Raw genomic sequence first — 21,217 nt, forward strand, 5'->3', positions numbered from 1 at the left:
TGGCATCGCTTGCATTAACTTTCAAGTAGATCGGCTTCTATGGACTCTTCTCTCTTTGTGGTGCTGATAAGGAGATTTCATCATTCCAATTTACGATTGCTCTCTTCTTCTGCCTAAGACAATTTCACAAATCAAGCGATCGAGGTCTGTTCCAAAATTCTTGATTCGTATTAAATCATTGAAAAGATGCGGTGCGGAGTTATATTTTTGCTCTCGGTTTTGGTAAGCATTAATAAGTATACCTCTTCTTTTTTTTTAATCTTAAGCATATTCGACAGAGCCTGTCCTGTGCTGCACCTCAAAAATCTCAAAGGGAGATCCTTTCTCATTTTCTTCGCTATGTTGAGACTATTCATGGCATTCAAGTACACAATTCGCTGGTCATCACAGTTAATTTTGTGCAGAGCATAGTGGATAACGTGCCGGTTGAACATCGTGGAGCAGGAACATCAGTCCTTCAGAACTTTGCTAACCGCGGCAAGAACCTTCGTCAGCGAGGCACAACTGCTGAGAAATTTGCCTACATCAACGATATTCAAGGGGTGTTCGAAGGACTCAAGGAGAGCTTTAGTGTATCGGCTCCCGAATCACAACAAATTGGAATGAGCCTTGTCGGATTAATGGCCGTTGCCAGTGAATTCGTCAAGGAGGATGAAAAAGTGCATTCTAGTTTTACGGAAGGTGCCTACCAAATGAAGACGAAGTTGACCCCGGCAACCATAGCCCAGGAAAGTGAGCTTTTGAATGTGATCAACAAATACATAACTTCTAATGATATTAAGCAACATGAAACTCTCATAGAAGAAGTACTGAAATTCAAAAATAGGTACTGAACGTTTGTAATTATTTCATTTAACCGTTTTTAATGCAAATGTAATCATCATAACTGAATCATGAACTTTTTATCAGCATTCATGTTCAAGGCTAGCAAATTTAAAATTTTTCAATTGCCTGATAAGAGATTCTTTGAAGTGTTTTCATAAACAAATATATTTATATATACATGGCATTTGTTGGGTCCTAATCAAAATTTATAAAATGGTTATTCATGGCAATATCTTTCTTAACTGTCTCCTATGGATCCAGATCGTACTTATCTAAATCTTACCGCATTTTTCAAAAACACGAAACATATCAAAATGGTAAAATAAAGTGTTAAAGAAAATACAAACATAACGATTAATTTATACCCTTAATTATTCGGGTGGGCTTGATACGGCCTGACCACGTTGGGACAAAATGTTCAGCGGGTCCTCACTGCGTAGGTAGCCATTGTGCTCTGGGTGATGTTCAAATATCACTTCTCCCCTGATAACCCGCACCCGGGGGCCATGAGCTCGAGCTGTAAACTTCACCTTGCCGCAAGTGTCCGGCCGGAGGCGGCGATGGGCTCGTAAGCCGCTGACCACTACAAAGTATTTATCGCATCCATAGCATTTATAACGCTTCATTCCAATATGCCGCGAAAGATGGGAAATCAGAGTTTCCCGGTGGGTGAAATCCAATGAGCAGACCTACAACGATACAATTGAAATACTTTTAGAATACAATTTTCAATTAATTTGTAGTCCTTTTAATCTTTATGACTATTGCTGCAGTATATTCCTTACCTTGCATTTAAAGGGTTTTTCTCCGGTGTGACGACGGTGGTGCACGCGCACCTGACCAGGGGTGCGAAACCGTTTGTCACAATAGTTGCACTTGTGCGGCAGCTCTCCGGTGTGGATTGTCTTGTGGATGCGTAGTGCCCCAAATGTAGTAAATACTTTGGAGCACTCCGTGCATTGGAACTGACCTTGATTCTTCTTCAACTTCTTTGGGCCAGCAGATTTATCTGTACTTTTCGTTGAAGTTGCTGAATCTTTGTTAGAAGAAAGATTTGATAGTGCCGGTGTTTGATCCTTTAAAGGAGCAACAACGGCTGCATCGTTTGGCAGAAATGGCAAAGCAACAGTCTCGTCAGGGTTTGGAGAATCTTTTGGCACATGCGGCTTTGATTCCAAATTCGTTGCCAATGGCACATGCGGCTCCTTAGGATCACAGCTTGTTGAATCCTGCGAGAGAACTGAAAAGGAGATAACAAAATGTTTAGGGACTACTTATGATCATAGTAATATAAATCAGGTTTGGAATAGCTTGTATGTTCCGTATCTGTTCCTGGTTCGAAGCTCTAACGGCCAGGCTCATCGGAGAACATTTTTATATTCGTGCACTTAGTGGGCATAGAGTTAAAGTCTTAAACCTCTACAGCGGTATCGATGCACGTTAGATACTAATTGAGAAACAAATAATATGTATGAACTCACTTTTGTATGGCATTAATATCACTTTGAGGCTGTTCAATTGTTCTTGCGTCAAAAAATGCTTGCTAGTCAGGTGCATACGAAATGCACAATGCTTCTCGAAGAATCGCTGGCAATACGGACAGGTCCACATGAAACGGTAGAGTGGATACTGGATCTGCAGTTCCTTCGCCACTATGAAACATAGTGGGTTAAGAGTCAGTTCAACGGGCTTGGGCGCATCCGGACCAACCAATGGAGGTAGACATGGAATATCATTATTAATCTTTGTAGATTGCAGCACTGTTCCCGGCAGTGGGAGTGTCTTCTCTATGGAGCGTATTTGGTTACGAAATTCCGTAATTATCTTCATAGATTCGGGCCGGCTTTCCGACTTGTTAAACGCGTCGACGAGGAAGCACGATGATCGGCTGTGGGTTTGAGCCGGCAACACAGTTTGAATAGTTGGAGGTGTGGAAATGGTTGCAGGGTTCTCCGCCGAATTGACTTTGCTTATACTTATAGCCTGCGGAATCTTAATGACACTCTTCAACTTTTCCATGTCACTTAGACCAGCTGTTTGGGATTCCTTTGAGGCAGCAGGAGTTTGAACCGGCATCTTAAAGATTTTTGTATTGGGCGGCAATTTAATTACCATACAGTTGCTGGGCAATACTTTTAGTATGTTGGCTGCAATCGGAGGCTTTTTCTGTGGCACTGTGGTAGTGTGGTTAGGATGTGTGGTTACCTTTAAGTTGCTGGCATTCACTGCCTGGGGGCTAGTCTTGAGTAGGGACGCCACATTTGAGTTGGGCAATCCATTCACGTTGACAGCTGCAAATGAGAAATGTTAAGGCTTTAAGAAACCCTAAAATTTGAAAACGCTTACTTTTTAAATCCACCTGCACTTTGGCAGAGTTTATAGCAGGCAAGCGCAGTTTGTTTCTTAGTGGAGTAGGTATGGTTGGCCAGATAGTTCCTTTATTGTCGCCGTGCTCCACAGGTTCCTCCTTAATGCCGACATCCGACATATCATCATCCAGTGGTTCCAATTTAAAGCTGATCGAAGGAACGTCTTCAAACTGCATTTGTTCTCCTTCCTCAGCGTTGAGCGGCTCCTCTTTTATCTGCACATCGCACAACGACTCGGCAGAGACTGGCGTATTAACTGCCACAAGTTCTGGCTTCGAGGATAGACCCTGCAAGTATTGAACCCGTCCGCAGGAGAACTGTCCATACTTCCTATGCAGACTAAGGCTCTGGTTAGACTCAAAATGCCGACGACAAATTGCACAGACATAACGATATACATATACATGTTTTTTCATATGGCTGGCCAGGCTGTCCGCATCTCTAGCCAAGAAATCGCACACCTAAAAGATAAATTTTAAATATAGTTATAAAATTATAGATTAATTGAGTTTACCCTGCAACAAAAAACATCTCCTATCGGTGAGTGCTGGCGATATTCGTGCTCTAGGATCTGTTCTAGAGTATCCAACCAGATGCCACATCCCAGGCGACAGAAATGGCGGTTCATTTCATGGTTGACTCGGTGCCCTGAGAAATCTAGGTGACTTTCAAACAGGTAGTGACAGATGTTGCATTCTTTTGGGGTTGCTTTGTCCTCCGCTGAAACCGCAAGTAACTGCAAGTACAAAGTGATAAAAATATAAAATATTTAAATAAAAATTATGTTTTAATTTAAAAAAAATGTTTCGTTTTAAAATGTATTTTATTTACCAATAATATTCGTTAAAATATTTTGGAGTATAAAAAGTAGACTAATGATTTTTTAAAAATATATCATAATTTTAGTAGTAGGAAAGTCTAACTTTCTAATGGTATGTAGTCGTTTGCCTATGATTTTTGCTCATATTATAAAATATAAGATCATATATCGAAAACCAAAAAAGTTCTTAAAAAGTGACCTTTAATCTATAATTCAATCCCGAAACGGGAATTTCCATTGCCCACAATGGAACTGTAAAATTTTTAGGTTATATTTACCTGCTGCTGATCGCGTTCAAGGCTAGCGATAAGAGAACGCTCGTCCTCCGATCCCAAACGGTTCCGGATCGGTGAAGTCATCATCTGAGAGCCCTTTTCCAAGAATTTCAACGTATCGCGCGCTGAAGATTGGATATTAGAGATATTTCCGAGAATTAAAAGTTAACGGTAAAGTGCGTAATAGAACAGCGACACCCACACACGCGCAGGTAAAACCCCACAAACACACGCATGTGAGCGACGGAGAGCACCGCAGGCTTACCGCTCAAGACTTCGCTGGCCGCGTCCGGCAAATCGTCCTGCGGCTCTAACTTGACCCTGGCGTCCTCGGTGTCCACTTCCTGCTTGACCAGGGCCAGGTCCACGTGCATTTTTGCTCCGCTTTTAGGATATCAGATCAGCAAATATGAATACGAAGAAGAAGAGAAGAGCATCGCAATAAATACCGCTGTACAACCGCGTCGATCGGAGGTGTCTATCGATAGGCGCGGCGTTGCCACCCCCAGCGAGGCAATGCATATCGATAAGCCACCACCAACAATGCGTGCGCAGTATGACCGTACTTGCAAAAACAAAGACTGTGGCAACAACAATATTTTCTGCTCAAAGTAAACAAAAGCAAATAATTTACGGAAATCAAGGAAAATCTGGGGACATGAGCAACAGCGAGGACTCGCAGCAGTATCTGAACGACATGATGGTCAAGGAGGAGGACGAGGCGTCCGGTGGTAAGCGGGAAACCATCTGTACCTATCAGTACTCTTAATTTTTTCATCACCACCTCAGACGAATCGGACAAACAGGACGGAGGGATTATGCTGCGGGAGCAGGACCGCTTCCTGCCCATCTGCAACATCATCAAGATCATGAAGGTGCCGGTGCCGCAGAACGGCAAGATTGCCAAGGACGCACGCGAGTGCATCCAGGAGTGCGTCTCCGAGTTCATCTCCTTCATCAGCAGCGAGGCCATCGAGCGCAGCGTGGCCGAGAACAGGAAAACAGTGAACGGGGACGACCTGCTGGTGGCCTTCAGCAATCTGGGATTCGACAACTACGTGGAGCCGCTGTCCATTTACCTGCAAAAGTACAGAGAGGTAAGTGAGGCTGCTACAACCATCCCAGTCCCCTCTAATCCAATTACCTGGTCCACATCAGTCCAACAAATCGGATCGCAATCTCTTTCTGGACGCCAGTTATCCGCATAGCGAGGATGCATCCTCCACAAGTGAGGCGGGAAAGCACTAGCACCTGGTTTCCCCACCCTGCTAGTTAAGTTTAGATATAGGTAGTTCCGACAGTAAAATCTAATTTTTAGTTTAATTCAAAGTGCTTCTTTAAAAACTCGATGCTTAGTTCATATTTAAAGTTTTTAAACTAACGCTTACAGGCATACTTTTATTTTTTATCTACACCATCTATAAGATTTTGAAATAAAGTTGTAAACTTGGTTTTTAAGTTAATTGATGACGCCCTTCCCGTAGTACATTCAGATATTGCTTTACTAATATAGTTTTTTTATATTCCAAAAAATCATGTGTAATAATCATTAAACATTAATCTTTATAACAAGCAAACTGCTTGCATTGTGGAGTTTTTCAGGTAAAATGTTTTATTTTTTTCTCGATAGGTATCAATGATTTTTTACTGCTTTAGGAAAGCGGGACGAGAGTTTTTTTCTAGCTGCCCAATAATGAATAATCAGCGTCCTCCCAATCATTTAGTTTCGACGCCTGCTCCTTGGTAAGATTCTGATGGACAGTCTCGTTCGGTAAGTGCAGCGTGGGCACACTCCAATCCGGCAGACGACCCTTTTCTTGAAGCATTTAGGTTCAAAATGCTTATTACACACCCGATTGTAGTAACTCTGGGGTTGCAAGTCTATTTGACCGTTTTCCACCCACATCTGTTGGAGTTCCTTGTTCTTCTTCATCTCATGCTGCCACCATCCGTGGACAAAAAGGTATCGTTATCATAAGTTTGAGTGATATCATTTCATCAATGGAATTCTGTCGTGCGCCTGTATTGTTTTTTATTATTTCTGAAATACTTTGTGATTGAGAAATAGATATGCAGAGGCTTATTTTAAAATTTGTTGCCTATAGAATGGGGCTTTAATAGGCTTAGAGATGTCTAATTGAGTTAGGAACTCTTCGTTTTTGTATAGGAATTTTGTTTCAACCGGCGATGTGGGGTTTCTGGGCATTCCTCTACATTGGATTTTAAAAAGCTGCCTTCGGATCTTGGAAAATCCAAGCCAAGGATCCTCCTCCGATACTCAAACGTAAATTTCTAAAAACATAAATTTCAAAAAATATAAGTATTGTGGAAAAAAATATAAAAGATATTGAAGTTTTTAAAATCAAATTTGTTATCCCTTAAAGACCTCAAGTAAGGTAAAACTCCCTTCATTTCGGTTAGCTTCAGTTTCATTAATATGTATATTTAGAAAACCTCCAACTATTATTGGGTCATCTACATGTCTACACATATACGCTCAAGGATATTACATAGTACATATGTATCTATAGTTTATATTGTATCGTGGAAACTAAACACATTTCTTTCACAGTTACAGTACGTATGTATAAAAAGTAAAAACAAAAACTTAAGGAACATTGTATGTTGTTTGTTTCTTTGTATGGCATATTCTCCCTAAGCCACTTACGAATTAATAACGCATTAAAATCACCGGTAGACACTACATGGTAAAACTAGAAGACGTGATGTGGCATTGGTACAATGAATGTACATAAAGGTCTATAAAATGGTACAGCTAAAACTAGACTAAAATGACTCCTTGTGGGAAGACTAAACCAGCAGCATGTCGTCGTTGTCCTTGGGCTCGTCCTTGATCCGATTGCTCGTCGAACCAGTGGCGTAGTCGCTGAGGAATATGTTCGTGTCGTCATGGTTCAGATGCAGCGTGGGAATCGCACCCGGACGCAATTCACCCGGCTGGACAAAGCAATGTGACTCGAAGTGACGACAGCATATGTGCTTGGAGCGGTCCCACTTGGGTATGGCCTCGATCTTGAGATTGTAGCACCACTTGGCGCGCTGATTGCGCTGCTCAGGAAAGTCCAGCATCGGCAGCTGGACCTTGTCCACCCCGCAGATAACGCATTTTACGGTCTTGTCGGTGGGCAGGTGGACCGAGCAGATATGTTTGCCCCGGTATCTTTGAGTATCTGTCAGCCTGAGTGCTTGGCACCACTGCCTAAGCAGCGAGGGATCTTTAAAAAGAAATATTACATTTTAAAATAAACATCAACATATTTTTTTAATTTTTCTTACCACTGGGAAACTTGTGGAGCTTGACATTTCCATTGTGATGGCAGTCAGCCATGCAACAGGTTGCAATGGGGACGGGCGGACTTGGCTTTTTCTTGACTTCCCCCAAGACTCCTCCTTGGGGATTCAAATGCCTTGTGGGGATGGCGTTGCGCATGAGACGTCTAACCCCAATCAACTCGGGTTCGAAGTGACGGCTGCAGATCAGCCGTGTATTTCGCTGAGTCTCCTTGAAGACCATGCCCGTTGCCAGTTCCCAGTTGCGGACGGAAGTGCGGTTATTGGGCAGTCGGAACAGCTTGATGCCATCGCCACGGAAAGCGCGGCAGTACGGAAGGCAGCACTGCTTGACCTTCCACGGCGGAATCGTACCAGGAGGCCAAGGATCGAACTTGGAACGTCGCTCTCTCTTGATGCGTACCTCCGGCTCCACATCCTCGCCACACTCATCCTCCTCCTCGTCGTCCTCCTGTAGGCCATCCTCCTCTTCATCGCCGTCGCTCTCAACCTCGCTGCGATCTGTGCTGAGCTCCTGGCACTGTTCGTTCGTGAAGATCTTCTCCGGCACATTATCGCCCAGTTCCAGCGTGGGCACCGCCCAGGGTCGCAGCTTCCTCAAGCTGATGCAGTGGGACTCGAAATGCACGCTGCAGATCATGAACTTCCAGGGACGCCGCTCATCGTAATGGATGCGCAGGTTATGCATCCAACGCTCCTGCTGAACCCTCGATTTGGGAAACTTGTAGATGTGGACACCGTGTTTAGATCGCTGCCGCTGACAATGCACCAGAGAGCACTTATCGTATCCCGACTTCACCTGGTTGTATGTAATCTTCTCTTGCTTAACGGGCAGACGCAGATGGCTTTTCCAGTTGAACTGGCTAAACGATACTTGCACAGCTGCCGTATCCGTCTCCTCTTGGTCCTCGTGCAACTGCAACTCTGGCTCAAGGAACAGCATAGGATCTTCATCGTCATCTCTCTCCTCCTTGATCTGCAGGGTTCCGAACTCTGCGCCCGACCTCTTGTCCAGCCTAAGGTTGATGGCCTCGAAGTCGTTGTCAAAGAGCTCGCTGGGAGCCTTGCTTCCCAGCTTCAGAGTGGGCACACTGCCGTGGACTAGCCGCAAGTTGAGCAGGCACACCGGATGAAAGTGAGCACTGCAGATGCGATATCGCCATCGGAAAAAGGGATCGAATGGAACCTGTGTGTTGTGCTGCCACTTGAGGCACATGTCCTCGGAATGCGGAAACTTATGCAGCGTCACGTTTTCAGTGGTCAGGTGATTCGTACATCCCTCAATCTGACAGAACTTGCTGGACTTTTGAGGCGGAGCCGGCGGCGGCAGGCATAGTTTGGTGACTTCTCGTATTTTCGCCTCCTTAAGCTCAATGGGCACAACTGCTTTTGGCAAAGGCAAGGTCAAGTCTTCCATTTCCTGTATAGCAAACTCGTTCTCGTACAGCTTCTCCGGTTTCTTAGGTCCCAAGAGTAGAGTGGGCATCGCTCCCTTCTTAATCCTAGCGCTTTGGAAGCACTCCTGGTCGAAATGGTAACTGCAAATGCGATAGCGCCACCAGAACTTCTCGTCCATGTCAACTTGGGTGTTGTGCATCCACTTCCTAGCAGCCTCCGAGGAGGCAGGGAACTTGTGAAGCTTGATGGTTCCGTCCACGTCCTCGACAGTCACCTCGCACCCCTCAACGGCACAGTGGTTGGCATTGTACTGGTTCCGAATGCCAGTGGGTTGGTAGATTGAGGAGTTATCCGAATAGGATTTATCTACTTTCTCATAGCTATCCATCCGCTCAACGTGACCCACCTCCAGCTGCACCTCCAGGGCCTGCATCTCCGAGTCTTCTTCATCGGACTCGATGTGCTCCATTCTTACAATGGGTTCCAACAGAGAGTTATCATAATCTCCCTCCTCCGGCCACTCATCCTCCCTCTCTTGTTTGATTATTCCTGCTTCCTGGGTCAGTTTGGCTGTCATCTCAAGCCACTCCTCTTTGGTGGGAATCTGATGCACGGGATCTGCTGGTAAGTTGAGAGTGGGCACGCTCCATGGATGAAGCCTCCGGTCGTCAAACGAGCAGCGTGACTCGAAATGATTGCGACATACCTTCAGCATGTATTGATGCTGCTGCTCCGTAATCTCCAATTGTCCATTTTCCACCCACATCATCAGAATGTCTTTTCTTTGCGGCAATCCGTGCAAAAGAACCTTGTCCCGAGGCCTGATCATTTCACAACCCTTAACTGCGCAACTAACGATTTTAACGCGGCGAGTGCTTCGAGCGGAATGATAATTTTCCTCGAGGAATCTATCTGAATCGTGCTCTGGAAAGCTTTTGGCACTGAGTTCATAGAGAATCACATAATGCAGCGGGCAAAGCTGGCCGACACCATTCGCAGGCTCTTCAATGTCCATATGGCGAAGCCAAGCTCTTCTGAGGGTCTCCTCATTGGGTAGAGAGTAGGACAGGTTTTTCGACAGTTCCTTGCACTCAGGATAACAGCAATCAACATCCGACATCACTGCTCGCTTAGAAAGCTTAATGTTTTGGCCCAGACTTAGAAGGTCCGTCTGGAAAATATCCGGAGAGGAGTGTCCCAGCTGCAGCGTGGGTATTGAACCCGAGATTAATCCACCTTTATCGAAGAGGGAATTCTCAAAGTGCGCACTGCAGACTTTCAGCCTACCTAGCTGATCCTTCGCAACCCTCAGTCGGAAATTAAATATCCATTTTTCGGCTAAAACCAATGCTTTGGGAAACGCACTGAACTGAGTGTCTCCGAGCTGCCAAATACGTCCGCATCCGGGGGCACAGCAATACTCTGTTTTGATCTGAAAGAAATTTTCGGGATTGGGTAACATCTCAACCTCCTCGTCATGACCAAGCATTAGAGTCGGAAGCGCCCCGGGACGCAATCCCTTGTTGGCACCAAAGCAAAAGGATTCGAAGTGCCGCTCGCAGATGAGCTGCTCTCCCTGACCGAGTTCCATAGAATCGATCTTCAGGTTGTTGCTCCAAGCTTCCAGTTGAGCAGCGTTTTTTGGCACCTTGTAGAAACGGAGACGGTCGGTAGTGGCATCCTTCACACATCCGGGCACCAAGCAGTGCTTTTCAATATCATCCCTGCTCAACTCCAGACTCGGAACTGATCCGTCAATCAAATCCAAAGTGTCCGGATCAAAGCATTCCGGAGCGAAATGAGATTGACACACTTTAAATCCATGGCTGCTAGCCTGCATCGAGCGATGTCTGCAGGCGGCTGCCCACTTTCGAATCGTTGCCATATCCTTGGGATACTCATAGAGACGTATTCCATCGCCCTCAGCCTGGAAGCAAGACAGTACGGAGCAATAGCGCTCACGGATAAACCTCATTGCCTGCTCAGTTTCCTGCCCATCAGCTATGTTTCCATTGTGCTTGGCATTGGGGATAACATAGCCGTCGTGGCCCAAGTTTAAGGTGGGCTCAGCCCAGCTGCGAAGTTGCTTCTTACATATGGCATCGGGCTCAAAATGGGACTGGCACACATAGAGCTCCAGGGGATCTACAAGGCGGGGCTGCTGCTGCGTGTTCACCAGCCACCGGAGCAGGGCCTGTTCTTCGGTGGGGAAACGGTAGAGCCTTACTTGGCTATTTCCAAACTGGCCACATGTGGGAATGCAACATATCCTCATCCTGCCTCGAGGACTGGGACTTGCACTCGCGCAGGGACTGCTCAAGAAACCCGGTTCTGTCTTAATTCTTAGGGGAGTAAGACTTAATATGCCATTGGGAGTTATGCTACGTGGCTCAAGATCTTGCTGACTGGGATTGAAATGAATCTTGACCTCGTGGTTCAGATGCAAGGTGGGTATAGCCCAAGGTTTCAGGAAATCCGCCGTCATGCACGATGGCTCAAAGTGGTTAACACAGATGCGATAGCTTTTATGCCTCGAGTGATCGTAGGCAATCTTAGTGTTTTGTAGCCACTTGGAAAGCGCTTCCTCATTGTCTGGAAGCAGAGTGAGATGAAAATCCTTAACATTTTTAGAGGAACATCCAGGCACAGCACATTTGAGCTCGTCAGCAATCCACTGCAAATCCTCCAAATCCTTTGCTGCGAGAACTTTGGGCAATTCCACTTGTTCGTACAGCTCCATGAAGTGGGAGTTACATAGAACACCATCACTGTCGAGAGGCAGGTTAAGGTGGGTCAGCCAGGCCGATCTTATTACCGCATTTCCAGGCAAATCCACTAAGCTAGAGGCAGAAATTCCGCAGTCGGCGACCACACATGCGCCGCTGTTTCTGTAGATGTTCCAACTGTTTTGGTCCAGCTTTAAGGTGGGAATTGCCTGCTCCCACGGCTTCCCATCTTGCAAAACTCGAGCCTCAAAGTGATCCAAACATATTCGAGTATCGCTGAAAACCGTGTCCGAGGAAAGCTTCAGGTTGTGCTGCCACTTTCGCAAAAGATTTCGTTCCTCAGGTAGCGGGAATAATTGCTTATCCTCTTTTTTTGCGCAGGTGGTGATGCAACATATTTGTGGCTTACTCTCCTTCGGATTCATCGTTGGAGTCATCGCCTCGGTCTTTATTTCCCTCTCCATCTGCAATTCCAACTTCATCTTCCCCTCCATCTGATACTCCATCTTCAACCTCTGCATCAACTGCGCTTCCGCTGTCCTCCATTTGCTTGGGCGAATGTCCGGCGGCTCTGTCAGCTTCCTCTTTCGGCAGTGTTTCAGGCTCCAAAGCCGAAAAACCGACTGCTGGGGCTGTGATTGCTCTTGATCCTTATCCATTCCATTGCACGAGTATCTGAGTGGCTCATTATGTCCCACATTGAGAGTGGGTACTGCATTCTGCTTAAGTTTTCGAGTTCCGAGCACCTCGGACTGGAAGTGCTCTATGCAAACCCTGCCGATGCAGTCATCCGGATCCAGGTGTAGATTGGCGCACCACTTGAGCAGCAGCTGGCGATCCTTGGGAAAACCAAAGGTGCTGAGAAGGTGAAAGGCAGTACGTTCCTTCCTACAGTGCTTCAGGCAGCAAATGGGCGTCACATTGTTGGCGGGCTTTTCTCGACGCAGTGGGACGATTGGAGGGGTCGGCGGCAGGTCTGGCAAGAAGTGATCCATTTCCTCCAAGTCCTCTTCTTCGCCTCGATCATCCTCTTCATCCTCACGATACTCGTCTTCGCCATCGCTTGGATGTTCGGCAAAGGTCTCGACCAGTTCAAGCGGATCAAAATAGTGGTCGCCCTTATCATCCTCATCGTCATTATCCAGATCATTGTGCTCCTCCTCAGCCTCCCCGTCGTCTTCCTCCTCATCGATTACCTCCTTTTTGGGTTTCAGTCGCGGCAACTCTGAGCTGCCTTCCTCATCTTCGGCCAGTCCAGTCTTAATAGCCTCATTGTCGTAGATCAAGCCCTCATCGTGACCCAGTTTCAATGTGGGCACTGCTCCCGTCTTCAGCTTGAGTTTGCCCCGAACCTGAGCTTCAAAGTGATCCGCACAAATCCTGCCGCGGCACTGGTCCGGGCTTAGTCGCAGATTCGCTCTCCACTTCTCCAGCAGATCCTCACTTCTCGGATACCGATAGGTACGCAGGTCGTTGTCGATGCTCCGACGTTTGCGGCAGTGCGCCAGAGCGCAGGTGGGCGTGAAGAATCCTGGAATGTTCTTCGGGTTCTCGTAGATCGGCTGCTCATGGTGTCCGAGTTGCTGAGTGGGCATTGCCCAACTCCTCAGTTGCTTGCCATCAATGCAGCGCCGGTTGAAGTGAGCACTGCAAATCCGCGTCGACCGGTCCACCTCTTCGGGCTCCAGGCGGAGATTGTGTCGCCACTTGAGATGTTGCTGCTTTCCGGTGGGAAATGGAAATAGCCGTGCCCCGTGCTCCAGACGACTGCGTCCACAACTGTGCACACAGCACTTCAGATCGGATATAGTTTTCTTGAACTTCACCTATAATAAAAAAAAGTTAGTCCTGGATAACATATATCCTTTTGTTGGGAGAGACTCACCTGTCTGGTCCTGGAATCTGTGACTTCTGACAGGGTTGACACATCCGGCTTGACGTCTTCCGACTCGGAAAGCTCCTGCTTGATGGTTATACCTCCCGATTCGTCCTGTATTCGCCGCTGTCGTCCGAAAAGGTTGCTCTGTAACTCCGCCGGATTTACCTGGAACAGATCCTCCGTCTCGTCGTGACCCAGCTCAAGAGTAGGAATCGAACCTATGTTCAGCCGTGTCTTGCCAATACAGATGTCCTCAAAGTGCGCATTGCAGATCTTGTAGCGTTCACGTTCCAAAAAGTTAAGATGCTCCAGTCGCAGATTGTGCTGCCAGCGCTGGAAGAGATTCGGGTCCTTGGGGAAGCTGTTCATCTGCACCTCGTCGAAGCGGCGCGTCTTTCCGCATGTGGGCACGATGCACTTGAACACAGGGTCCACATACCTGTCCTCTGGCTTGGGATTCAGTATCAGCTCGATCTGGGCGTCGTCATGACCGAGTTCCTGGGTGGGAATAGCCCACTTGTACAGGTGTTTGGGCCCGATGCAATCAGCCTCGAAGTGTTTGTTACATATGCGTACTCCGGTGCAATCGACTGGGTTCATCTTCAGATTATTGCACCACTTCCACAGCATATCGTCGTCTTCCGTGGGGAAGCGGAATAGTCGCACGTCCGCCTGCTCCTTGGACGCCTCGCAACCCTCCACCACGCAGTGCTCGTCCGCAAAGGCCTGTGCTTCGTTGGGATAGATGTCCTCGTCGTCGTGACCCAATTCCAGGGTAGGAATGGCGCCAGCGCTTAGTCTCCTGCCATTGAACGAGTGTGTTTCAAAGTGACGGGAGCACACCCGATATTGGGCCCTCATGGCCGCCCTAGGACGCGTCTTGATGTTGTGCATCCACTTGCGCAGCTGCGTGGGATTGTGTGGTAGGCGAAATAGCTGCACGCCCTGCGCCCGCGTTTTGCGGCAACTTTCCACTATGCACACGCGTTGTAGACACAGTTTACTTGCCTTCAGCTTGGCCGGATTTTGATAGATCTTCAAGCCGGGTGGTGAGTTTAAGTCTAGCGTGGGTACCGCCAGCGGTACCGGACACTTTTTGCTCAGCACATGAGGCTCAAAATGAGCCGAGCACAGCCGGCGTTGTGCACTGCCAACCATGGGAACCTGCAGATTATGCGCCCACTTCGCCAGCGTGGAGCGATTGAGCTTGGGGAAGCGGAAGAGCTGAACGTTGTGCAAAGCTCGTACTTTGCGACAGTGTGGAAGACAACATCTTGGCACCCAAGTGGGCTTCACGGAAGTCGGCAGCTTGGTTTTCGTGTAAGTTCGCCGCTTGTACAGCATCGAGTGCTCGGGATTCTCATAGAGATTCTCTATATTGCCGGCCAGATTTAGTGTGGGTATCGCCCAAGGTCGCATCCGTTTGCCGATGCAGTGTGCCTCGAAGTGAAGATTACAGATTCTCATACTCGTCAGCTGACTAGCCTCTGTTTGCAGGTTGTGCGCCCACTTGGCCAGCACTGAAGCCTCCTCTGGCGGCCGGTAAAGCTTTATGTCGTCCACACTGGGATTTCTCTTGCATGTCTCCACGCAACACTCGCCCTGCTCCTCGCCATTGTTGGGCGCAGTGGGCCGAGCATAGAACTCAGTGACCTGTTCCGGCGTCGGAAGTGGAAATGGGATGTTTTCGTGGCCAAGGATCAGTGTTGGTACTGCCCACTTCTCCAGTCTCTTGTTGCGCAGGCATCGATCCTCGAAGTGCACTTCACAGATGGCGTCGTTAAAAAGTTTACTGCCATCCGGAACGGGCCGTTGGAGATTACCACACCACTTGGTTAGCAGGGACACGTTACTTGGGAATCGGTGCAGGTTGGCATGATCCCTGTCTCGATTGCGTTTACATACGGCGACGCAGCATGTTTCCCGAATATTTAGTTTCTTAATCACGTCCGGATTCCGATGAATGTCTTCCTCATCGTGACCCAAGTTAAGCGTGGGCACCGCAAATGGACGCATACAACCGCCGATGCAGTAAGGCTCGAAGTGCAGACTACAAATCCGCATGCCCTTGTGCATCTTTTCCTCTGGTATCTTAAGGTTGTGGCACCACTTGCGCATCTGCTCTGGTCGGCGCGGAATGGTGTGGAATGTGATGTTCTCGTTGTTGTGTCGCTTGCTCTCACAGCTAGGCACGCAGCAGATGTCCATGCTGTCGCTGGCGTTAGTGGCCGAGGATCCACCGGCACCCATGGCCAGATAAGAGGAGCTCAGCTCGGGGTCAACGTAGTGAGAGGTCGCCGAACTGGCTGAGGAAGACGTAGATGCCGCCGAGTGGCGCTGGTACGACTTGCTGTGCAGTTGCTGTTGCAGTGAGTGTTGCGAGTGGTGATGTTGTGCATGGTGCGGCTGAAGGACACTGCTGTGACTGCTGGAGGCCGTTGGCGGTGGCCACAGTTCGTTCTCGTAGATGTTGAAGGTGTCGGTGTGACCCAGGTGGAGCGTGGGAACAGCACCTGAAAAAGGGAATTTTTTCTTAGATCATCTGCCTTGTCGATATTAATAATTCAAAGCTTACCCGGTGATAGCTTTCGCAGCCCCAAAGCCTCTTTGATAAAGTGGGCGCTACATATTTTGTGATTCTTGCCGCGATACACTCCCGGATCCAGGCGTAAATTGTAGCACCAGCGCCGCAGGAGCACTTCATCTCTGGGAAAACGATATAGCGACATATTGAAGTCAGAGGATCGGCTCCGGCGGCAGAAGTTGAGGCAGCAGCGTTTCTCCTCCACGTACAGATTCTTGGGATTGTCGTGGATCTTTCCATATTGGGCTCCCAGATGTAAGGTGGGCACCGCCCACGGCTTCAGCCGAAACTTGCCGATGCAGCGCTCCTCAAAGTGGCGGCTACAAAAGTGACGCGGCTCCTTCGCCTGCACGGGAAGTCGTGCGTTCTGGCACCACTTGATGAGGCTCTTGATGTCCTTGGGGAAATTGTAGAACTTCAAGTTGCTCTCACCCCGTTGACTGGTACAGTGCGGCATGCTGCAACGTGCTACTTCGCCGGTGGTGAAGGTGTTGGTCAGTTCCCGGTTCTGGTAGAGATTGGCCACGTCGTCGTGTCCCAGGTTGAACGTGGGCACTGCCCAATAGCACAGCGAATAGCGGTTGATGCAGCGCTTCGGAAAGTGCATGCTGCAGATGCGGAAATTGGCGTAGCTCGAGGCGGGTATGTGGAACATCTTGAGATTGTGCAGCCACTGGTTGAGGTACTTCTCGTCCTTGGGGAACGTGAAAAACTGCAGCGTGGGGCTAGTGCTTTTCCGCACTCCGCACAGTGGCACACAGCACAGTGCGTCCTCGGAGTCGTCCAGCGTCGATGAGTGTGCCTGTGGTCCAGCGATCGCTCCTCCATGGATTGAGCTATCGCTGCCGTAGGCATTGTTGTAGCTACTCTCCTGATGACTGTAGGCTGACTCGCTGGTCGAGTTGCTAAAGCTGCGCTCCAGCTTCACATTCGCCTCATTCTTAAGCGCGGAAGCCGCGAACATGGCTGATCCATCGGCATTTGCCTGGCGCTGCTGCAACAGCGAATTCAGGGCAGCCGTGGCCGGCAAGGACGAGCTAGATGTGTTCGATTTGTGGTGCGGGGCGGTGGGCACTAGAAGAAAAGATAACATTAGAAACACTTTTTCAGCATTTTATGGGCGGTTACAACCCTTATCAGTATATTTGTAGCCAACATAATTATTCAGTAGTGTATACTATAAACCTGATGGTTGTCAAAGGACCGATAGTTCCGTATTTATTTAATATAATATAAAATATGAACTATAATCTGTGGTCAGCGGGTTATCTTTAGATATGCAATTCGGAAGACTTTGTTAAGAAACACTGCTAGGACAAATATGAATTTCTCTGGGATCTCTAGCTCAATATAGATTGTTTTTACCATTATACCTTTCCATTGCACTTACTTTCCATGGTGGCCATATGGCAATCCTGCAGTTTGTAGTTTGCCTGGTGCTGCTGCGTCTGCGAGTGTGAGGCAGAGGATGCCTGTCCACTGTAATACTTGCCGCAGAAGTAGGGCGCGGCCAACCGATGCTCGTGGAGCTCCAGAGCCGTCTGATACCACAGGCGACAGATGGGGCAGTCGAAGCGCTGCTGGAACTTGTGTTGCGGCAGGTGGGCGTAAAGCTGCTCACGGGTAGCGAAGGTTCCAGAACACATCTGCAAGACGGAAAGGCAATGAAATAGGGTTCTGGACTCTTTACGCAAAATCTCCTTACATTGCACACAAAGCTATCGTATTCGTGCTGCATGTACTCATGCGCCTCGCACTCTGCGATCGTGTCGAAGTGCTTGCCGCAGTACTTGTGGCAGAAGAACTTGTCTGCCCGGTGGAGGAGCTTGTGCCGCTGCAGCTCCTCGGTGGTCATGAAGGACATGGGGCAGGTGCTACACTTGAAGTCGTACTCCTGCATCCCGCAGTTGCTCTCGGCCACGTGCCGCAGGTAGGCTTGCTTCTTGAAGAAGACCTCCTTGCAGCGCTGGCAGATCGGCAGGCTCTCCGAACTCCGATCCATTAGCTGTTTGCGGCGCAGAAAACTGCTGGTATTCTGAAATAGAAAAGGGATAATTTAGATATTTTGACTTATTAGAAGTATTTTACTGTCACCCTTGCGTAGGACTCATCCTTGACGGTCAGCTCCACTTTGGGACTCAACATGTCCTCGCTGAATTCGCTGAACTTGCTGAAATCCGCAAATGGCGTATTGTCGTCTATGTAGTTCGACTTGTAGGAATGTTCATCAATGGGTTCCGCTATTTATATAATTGTAATGTAATATTTAATTACATTATTAATTTATTTCATGTATTTTTAATAAAAAAAATTAAAGTTTAAAGGAAAACTTTAAAGCAATCCTAGAAGGGGAAAGGTTTTTTTGAATATTATTATACAACTGTTACCACAAAAATTATCCTGTATTCAATGTAATAGAAGTGTAAATGTTTCGGGAAACTTCGCGCAGATGAAAAGTTCTGTAACCTATGTTTGTTTCCATGGTTTCGAATTGTATTTTGAACTCCCCTTTGGCTGCTGATAAGGATGAATCGCGCCTACACCGAATTGATAGATAACGCAGTGCTCTGCAGACAAGCAGATATTTCATCTATTTACATTATTTATGCAGCCAACTTGGCCTTTGAACATTTGAACTTGTACACATAGTTGGGCATTTTTAAATTAAATGTTTATTGATTGGCCAAATAATAGATTAGAGAGCTTGGGTAGAGAAATCTATTTACTTTTCCGTATTTACGATGTTTATTATAATCTATTTCGATTTACGAAACACTCAGATAAATGATGTTGTATGGATTATGTCAGATTCAACAAACATATTGCCCTACCTAGTTATAGTTATATCAATGCTCTTGGGAGGGCGTTGTATTTTGTGCGTACCTTATAATATTTGTTGTACTCTCCGGATTCTGCCACGCCCACACGCCCATTAAATTGGCAGTGCGGGGAGTACGGGGCGGAACCAATAATTTGTAGGTTAGTCTATGGGAGAACGTTACATAAGATGCGACTTGGAAGACAGCTCCCCACAACCCATTCCCGTTCCCGAAGCCCAAAGAGGGAGATGATATGCACACACTTATCGGGCAGGCGATGGGTGTGTGTGCGTACGAATCGAACTGAATGGGTTACGCCGGTAGTATAAAGCATCTATCCGAGTATACATTTGCCAAATGGATACACACTGACAACCGTACTTTCGCACATACCGAGAGACGCGCAAACAGAACCAAATCGTACGGTACGGAACCGAACGGAGCAGAGATACAGATACAGAGCCGTAGGTTGACGAGCGATGGAACCGAGAACCGAATCCGAAAACCATCCGAACGAAACAAGCGCCAAACCTCAGCGAAACTCAACAAACGTTTTATTGATTCGACGCCAAAATGGAGCTGAAATTACACTACTTATAGGAAAATAACTAACTAACTAAGTTTATTCTGTATCTGTTACTATGGCGAAAATGGATTTTGCGCTTGACTTTCCCAAAATTGCCTGGATTATGGCAAGGGGACTTAACGTTGTAATACCTTAAATGGCTTATTTTAAGGGATTATTAATAATGATTGTGTGTGTGCTGTAAATGTATCTATAATTTTATCTCTTTGTCTGCCTAATTATATGGGATGAGTCTATTATATTAACGATTTCTCTACAATATTTAATAGGATTTGGTATATTACTGTTGTTTTAAATAATATGCATTACGAATTTCTCTGCGAATCTTTTAAGTATACACAAAAACAGATTTTTAAAGGGAGTATTCGTGTTATTAACTGAGTTAACTAATAAAATATATCATGTTTTTACTTCCTAAAGCAAAAAACTTACATTTTATTAATACTTCTGGTGCTGGGGGCGGGGCCATGGGATTGGGGGGCTGCTGGAAGGCCTCCAGGGGCTCGCTTTTGATATAGGGATAGCTGCCGGTCATGATATTGTGGCCCATATAGGACCTTTGTTGGCTTAGATGCTGTGGAAGTTGCTGATGTTGCTGCTGCTGCTGCTGTTGTTGCTGCTGCTGCTGCTGCTGTTGTTGTTGGTACTGCAGCAGTTGGTTGTGGGTATATGCCACTGTGTTGGCCCCAAGGCCGTAGCCCGGCCCACCACCACCCACCACCGCCCCACTGACATTGAGGCCACCGCCAGCGGCGCCGTAATAACCCTGCGTGCCACCACCCCCCGGTGTCCCATAGCCTACTCCACCTCCACCTCCTCCTCCTCCTCCTGCCATGAGGTTGTTGCTGCTGTTGCTGGTGGCCTTGCAGGATGGGGCGGGGGCGGGGCCGAAGGCCGAGTGGGGTGTGGGGTAGGAAGCAACATGTGAGTACCAATTGGCGTGCTGCTGCTGCTGCTGCGGCGTCTGCTGCGCCTGCTGCAGCTGCTGCTGTTGCTGCAGGGACATGGGCGTCGCAGTGGGCGTGTAGTGGTGGGCGTAGGCGTGATGGGGGTGGGGGTGGGCGTGATGGGGGTGCTGTTGTGACATCACGGACGGTTTGCTTGCTGTTTATCCTGCCCCTCGTCGAATCGAGTCGCCTGGTGCTGTTACTGCCTCGCCGTTTGATTGTCCTGCAGCCAAGTTAGGGGCGCGTTTGCTCTCTTTTTCGCAAGCTTTTGGCGTCTTTTATATACCAGTTTTTCATCGGCCCTCGACTGTGTGTATGTATCGAACTGGCATTGTCGCTATTGTCCTGCGGCACTCGCATGCTCCCACTGCTGGCACAATTCACACCTGGCACTCTGCAGCTGCTCGGCAATTGCGAATCTCATTGGCTCTGGGCGGCCGTTGGATTTTGACCATTTTACTATGTTTCTTGCTCCCGAACGCGCGACGAACGAACGTCCCGCGAGACACAACAACAAACTGTTCAGTGTTACCGCCGAAGAAATGTAAGCTTTTTGTTTTTTAAATATACCGAACCGAATTCCAAACGGCCACACTGGAAAAGCTATCGATTATTTGGATCTCGGGAACACCTATACGATAGTTTTCCTAAAGCTGGGCGAGCTTTTGAAATAATTT

The 21,217-nt window shown here is 47.6% G+C and overlaps 4 protein-coding genes and 1 non-coding gene across 6 annotated transcripts; 2 read left to right on the forward strand and 3 right to left on the reverse strand.

The window, feature by feature from the left end:
• Positions 1-123: 123 nt before the first annotated feature.
• On the forward strand, positions 124-1,155 carry LOC108032337 (uncharacterized). Its single transcript, XM_050885208.1, has 2 exons — positions 124-222; positions 279-1,155. The coding sequence occupies exons 1-2, from the start codon at positions 187-189 to the stop codon at positions 831-833; spliced, it is 591 nt and encodes a 196-aa protein (XP_050741165.1). The 5' UTR covers positions 124-186; the 3' UTR covers positions 834-1,155.
• Positions 975-4,666, reverse strand: LOC108032370 (zinc finger E-box-binding homeobox 1). Its single transcript, XM_017106190.3, has 7 exons — positions 4,555-4,666; positions 4,293-4,414; positions 3,709-3,930; positions 3,172-3,655; positions 2,307-3,116; positions 1,611-2,065; positions 975-1,514 (listed from the first exon to the last, which is right to left on the reverse strand). Exons 1-7 carry the CDS (start codon positions 4,661-4,663, stop codon positions 1,197-1,199), a joined length of 2,520 nt encoding a protein of 839 aa, XP_016961679.1. The 5' UTR covers positions 4,664-4,666; the 3' UTR covers positions 975-1,196.
• Positions 2,135-2,268, reverse strand: LOC122818899 (small Cajal body-specific RNA PsiU2-35.45). The gene has a single exon (XR_006368383.1). It is a non-coding gene; the product is annotated as a small Cajal body-specific RNA PsiU2-35.45 (non-coding RNA).
• A 6-nt stretch (positions 4,667-4,672) lies between the features above and the next one.
• Positions 4,673-5,752, forward strand: LOC108032375 (uncharacterized). The gene is made up of 3 exons (XM_017106196.3): positions 4,673-5,020; positions 5,079-5,386; positions 5,448-5,752. Exons 1-3 carry the CDS (start codon positions 4,846-4,848, stop codon positions 5,535-5,537), a joined length of 573 nt encoding a protein of 190 aa, XP_016961685.2. The 5' UTR covers positions 4,673-4,845; the 3' UTR covers positions 5,538-5,752.
• Positions 5,753-6,700: 948 nt separating this feature from the next.
• LOC108032374 (uncharacterized) lies at positions 6,701-21,062 on the reverse strand. 2 transcript variants are annotated; one of them, XM_050885206.1, is made up of 8 exons: positions 20,026-21,062; positions 18,283-18,428; positions 17,894-18,223; positions 17,579-17,834; positions 16,180-17,262; positions 13,611-16,117; positions 7,587-13,551; positions 6,701-7,525 (listed from the first exon to the last, which is right to left on the reverse strand). In XM_050885206.1, exons 1-8 carry the CDS (start codon positions 20,678-20,680, stop codon positions 7,101-7,103), a joined length of 11,367 nt encoding a protein of 3,788 aa, XP_050741163.1. In that variant the 5' UTR covers positions 20,681-21,062; the 3' UTR covers positions 6,701-7,100. The 2 variants fall into 2 exon arrangements, with proteins under 2 accessions (XP_050741163.1, XP_050741164.1); XM_050885207.1 differs by lacking the exon at positions 20,026-21,062 and adding an exon at positions 19,072-19,217.
• Positions 21,063-21,217: the final 155 nt, after the last annotated feature.

This window comes from Drosophila biarmipes, chromosome 2L, assembly GCF_025231255.1.
Source record: "Drosophila biarmipes strain raj3 chromosome 2L, RU_DBia_V1.1, whole genome shotgun sequence".
NCBI classification, from domain to species: Eukaryota; Metazoa; Arthropoda; class Insecta; order Diptera; family Drosophilidae; genus Drosophila; species Drosophila biarmipes.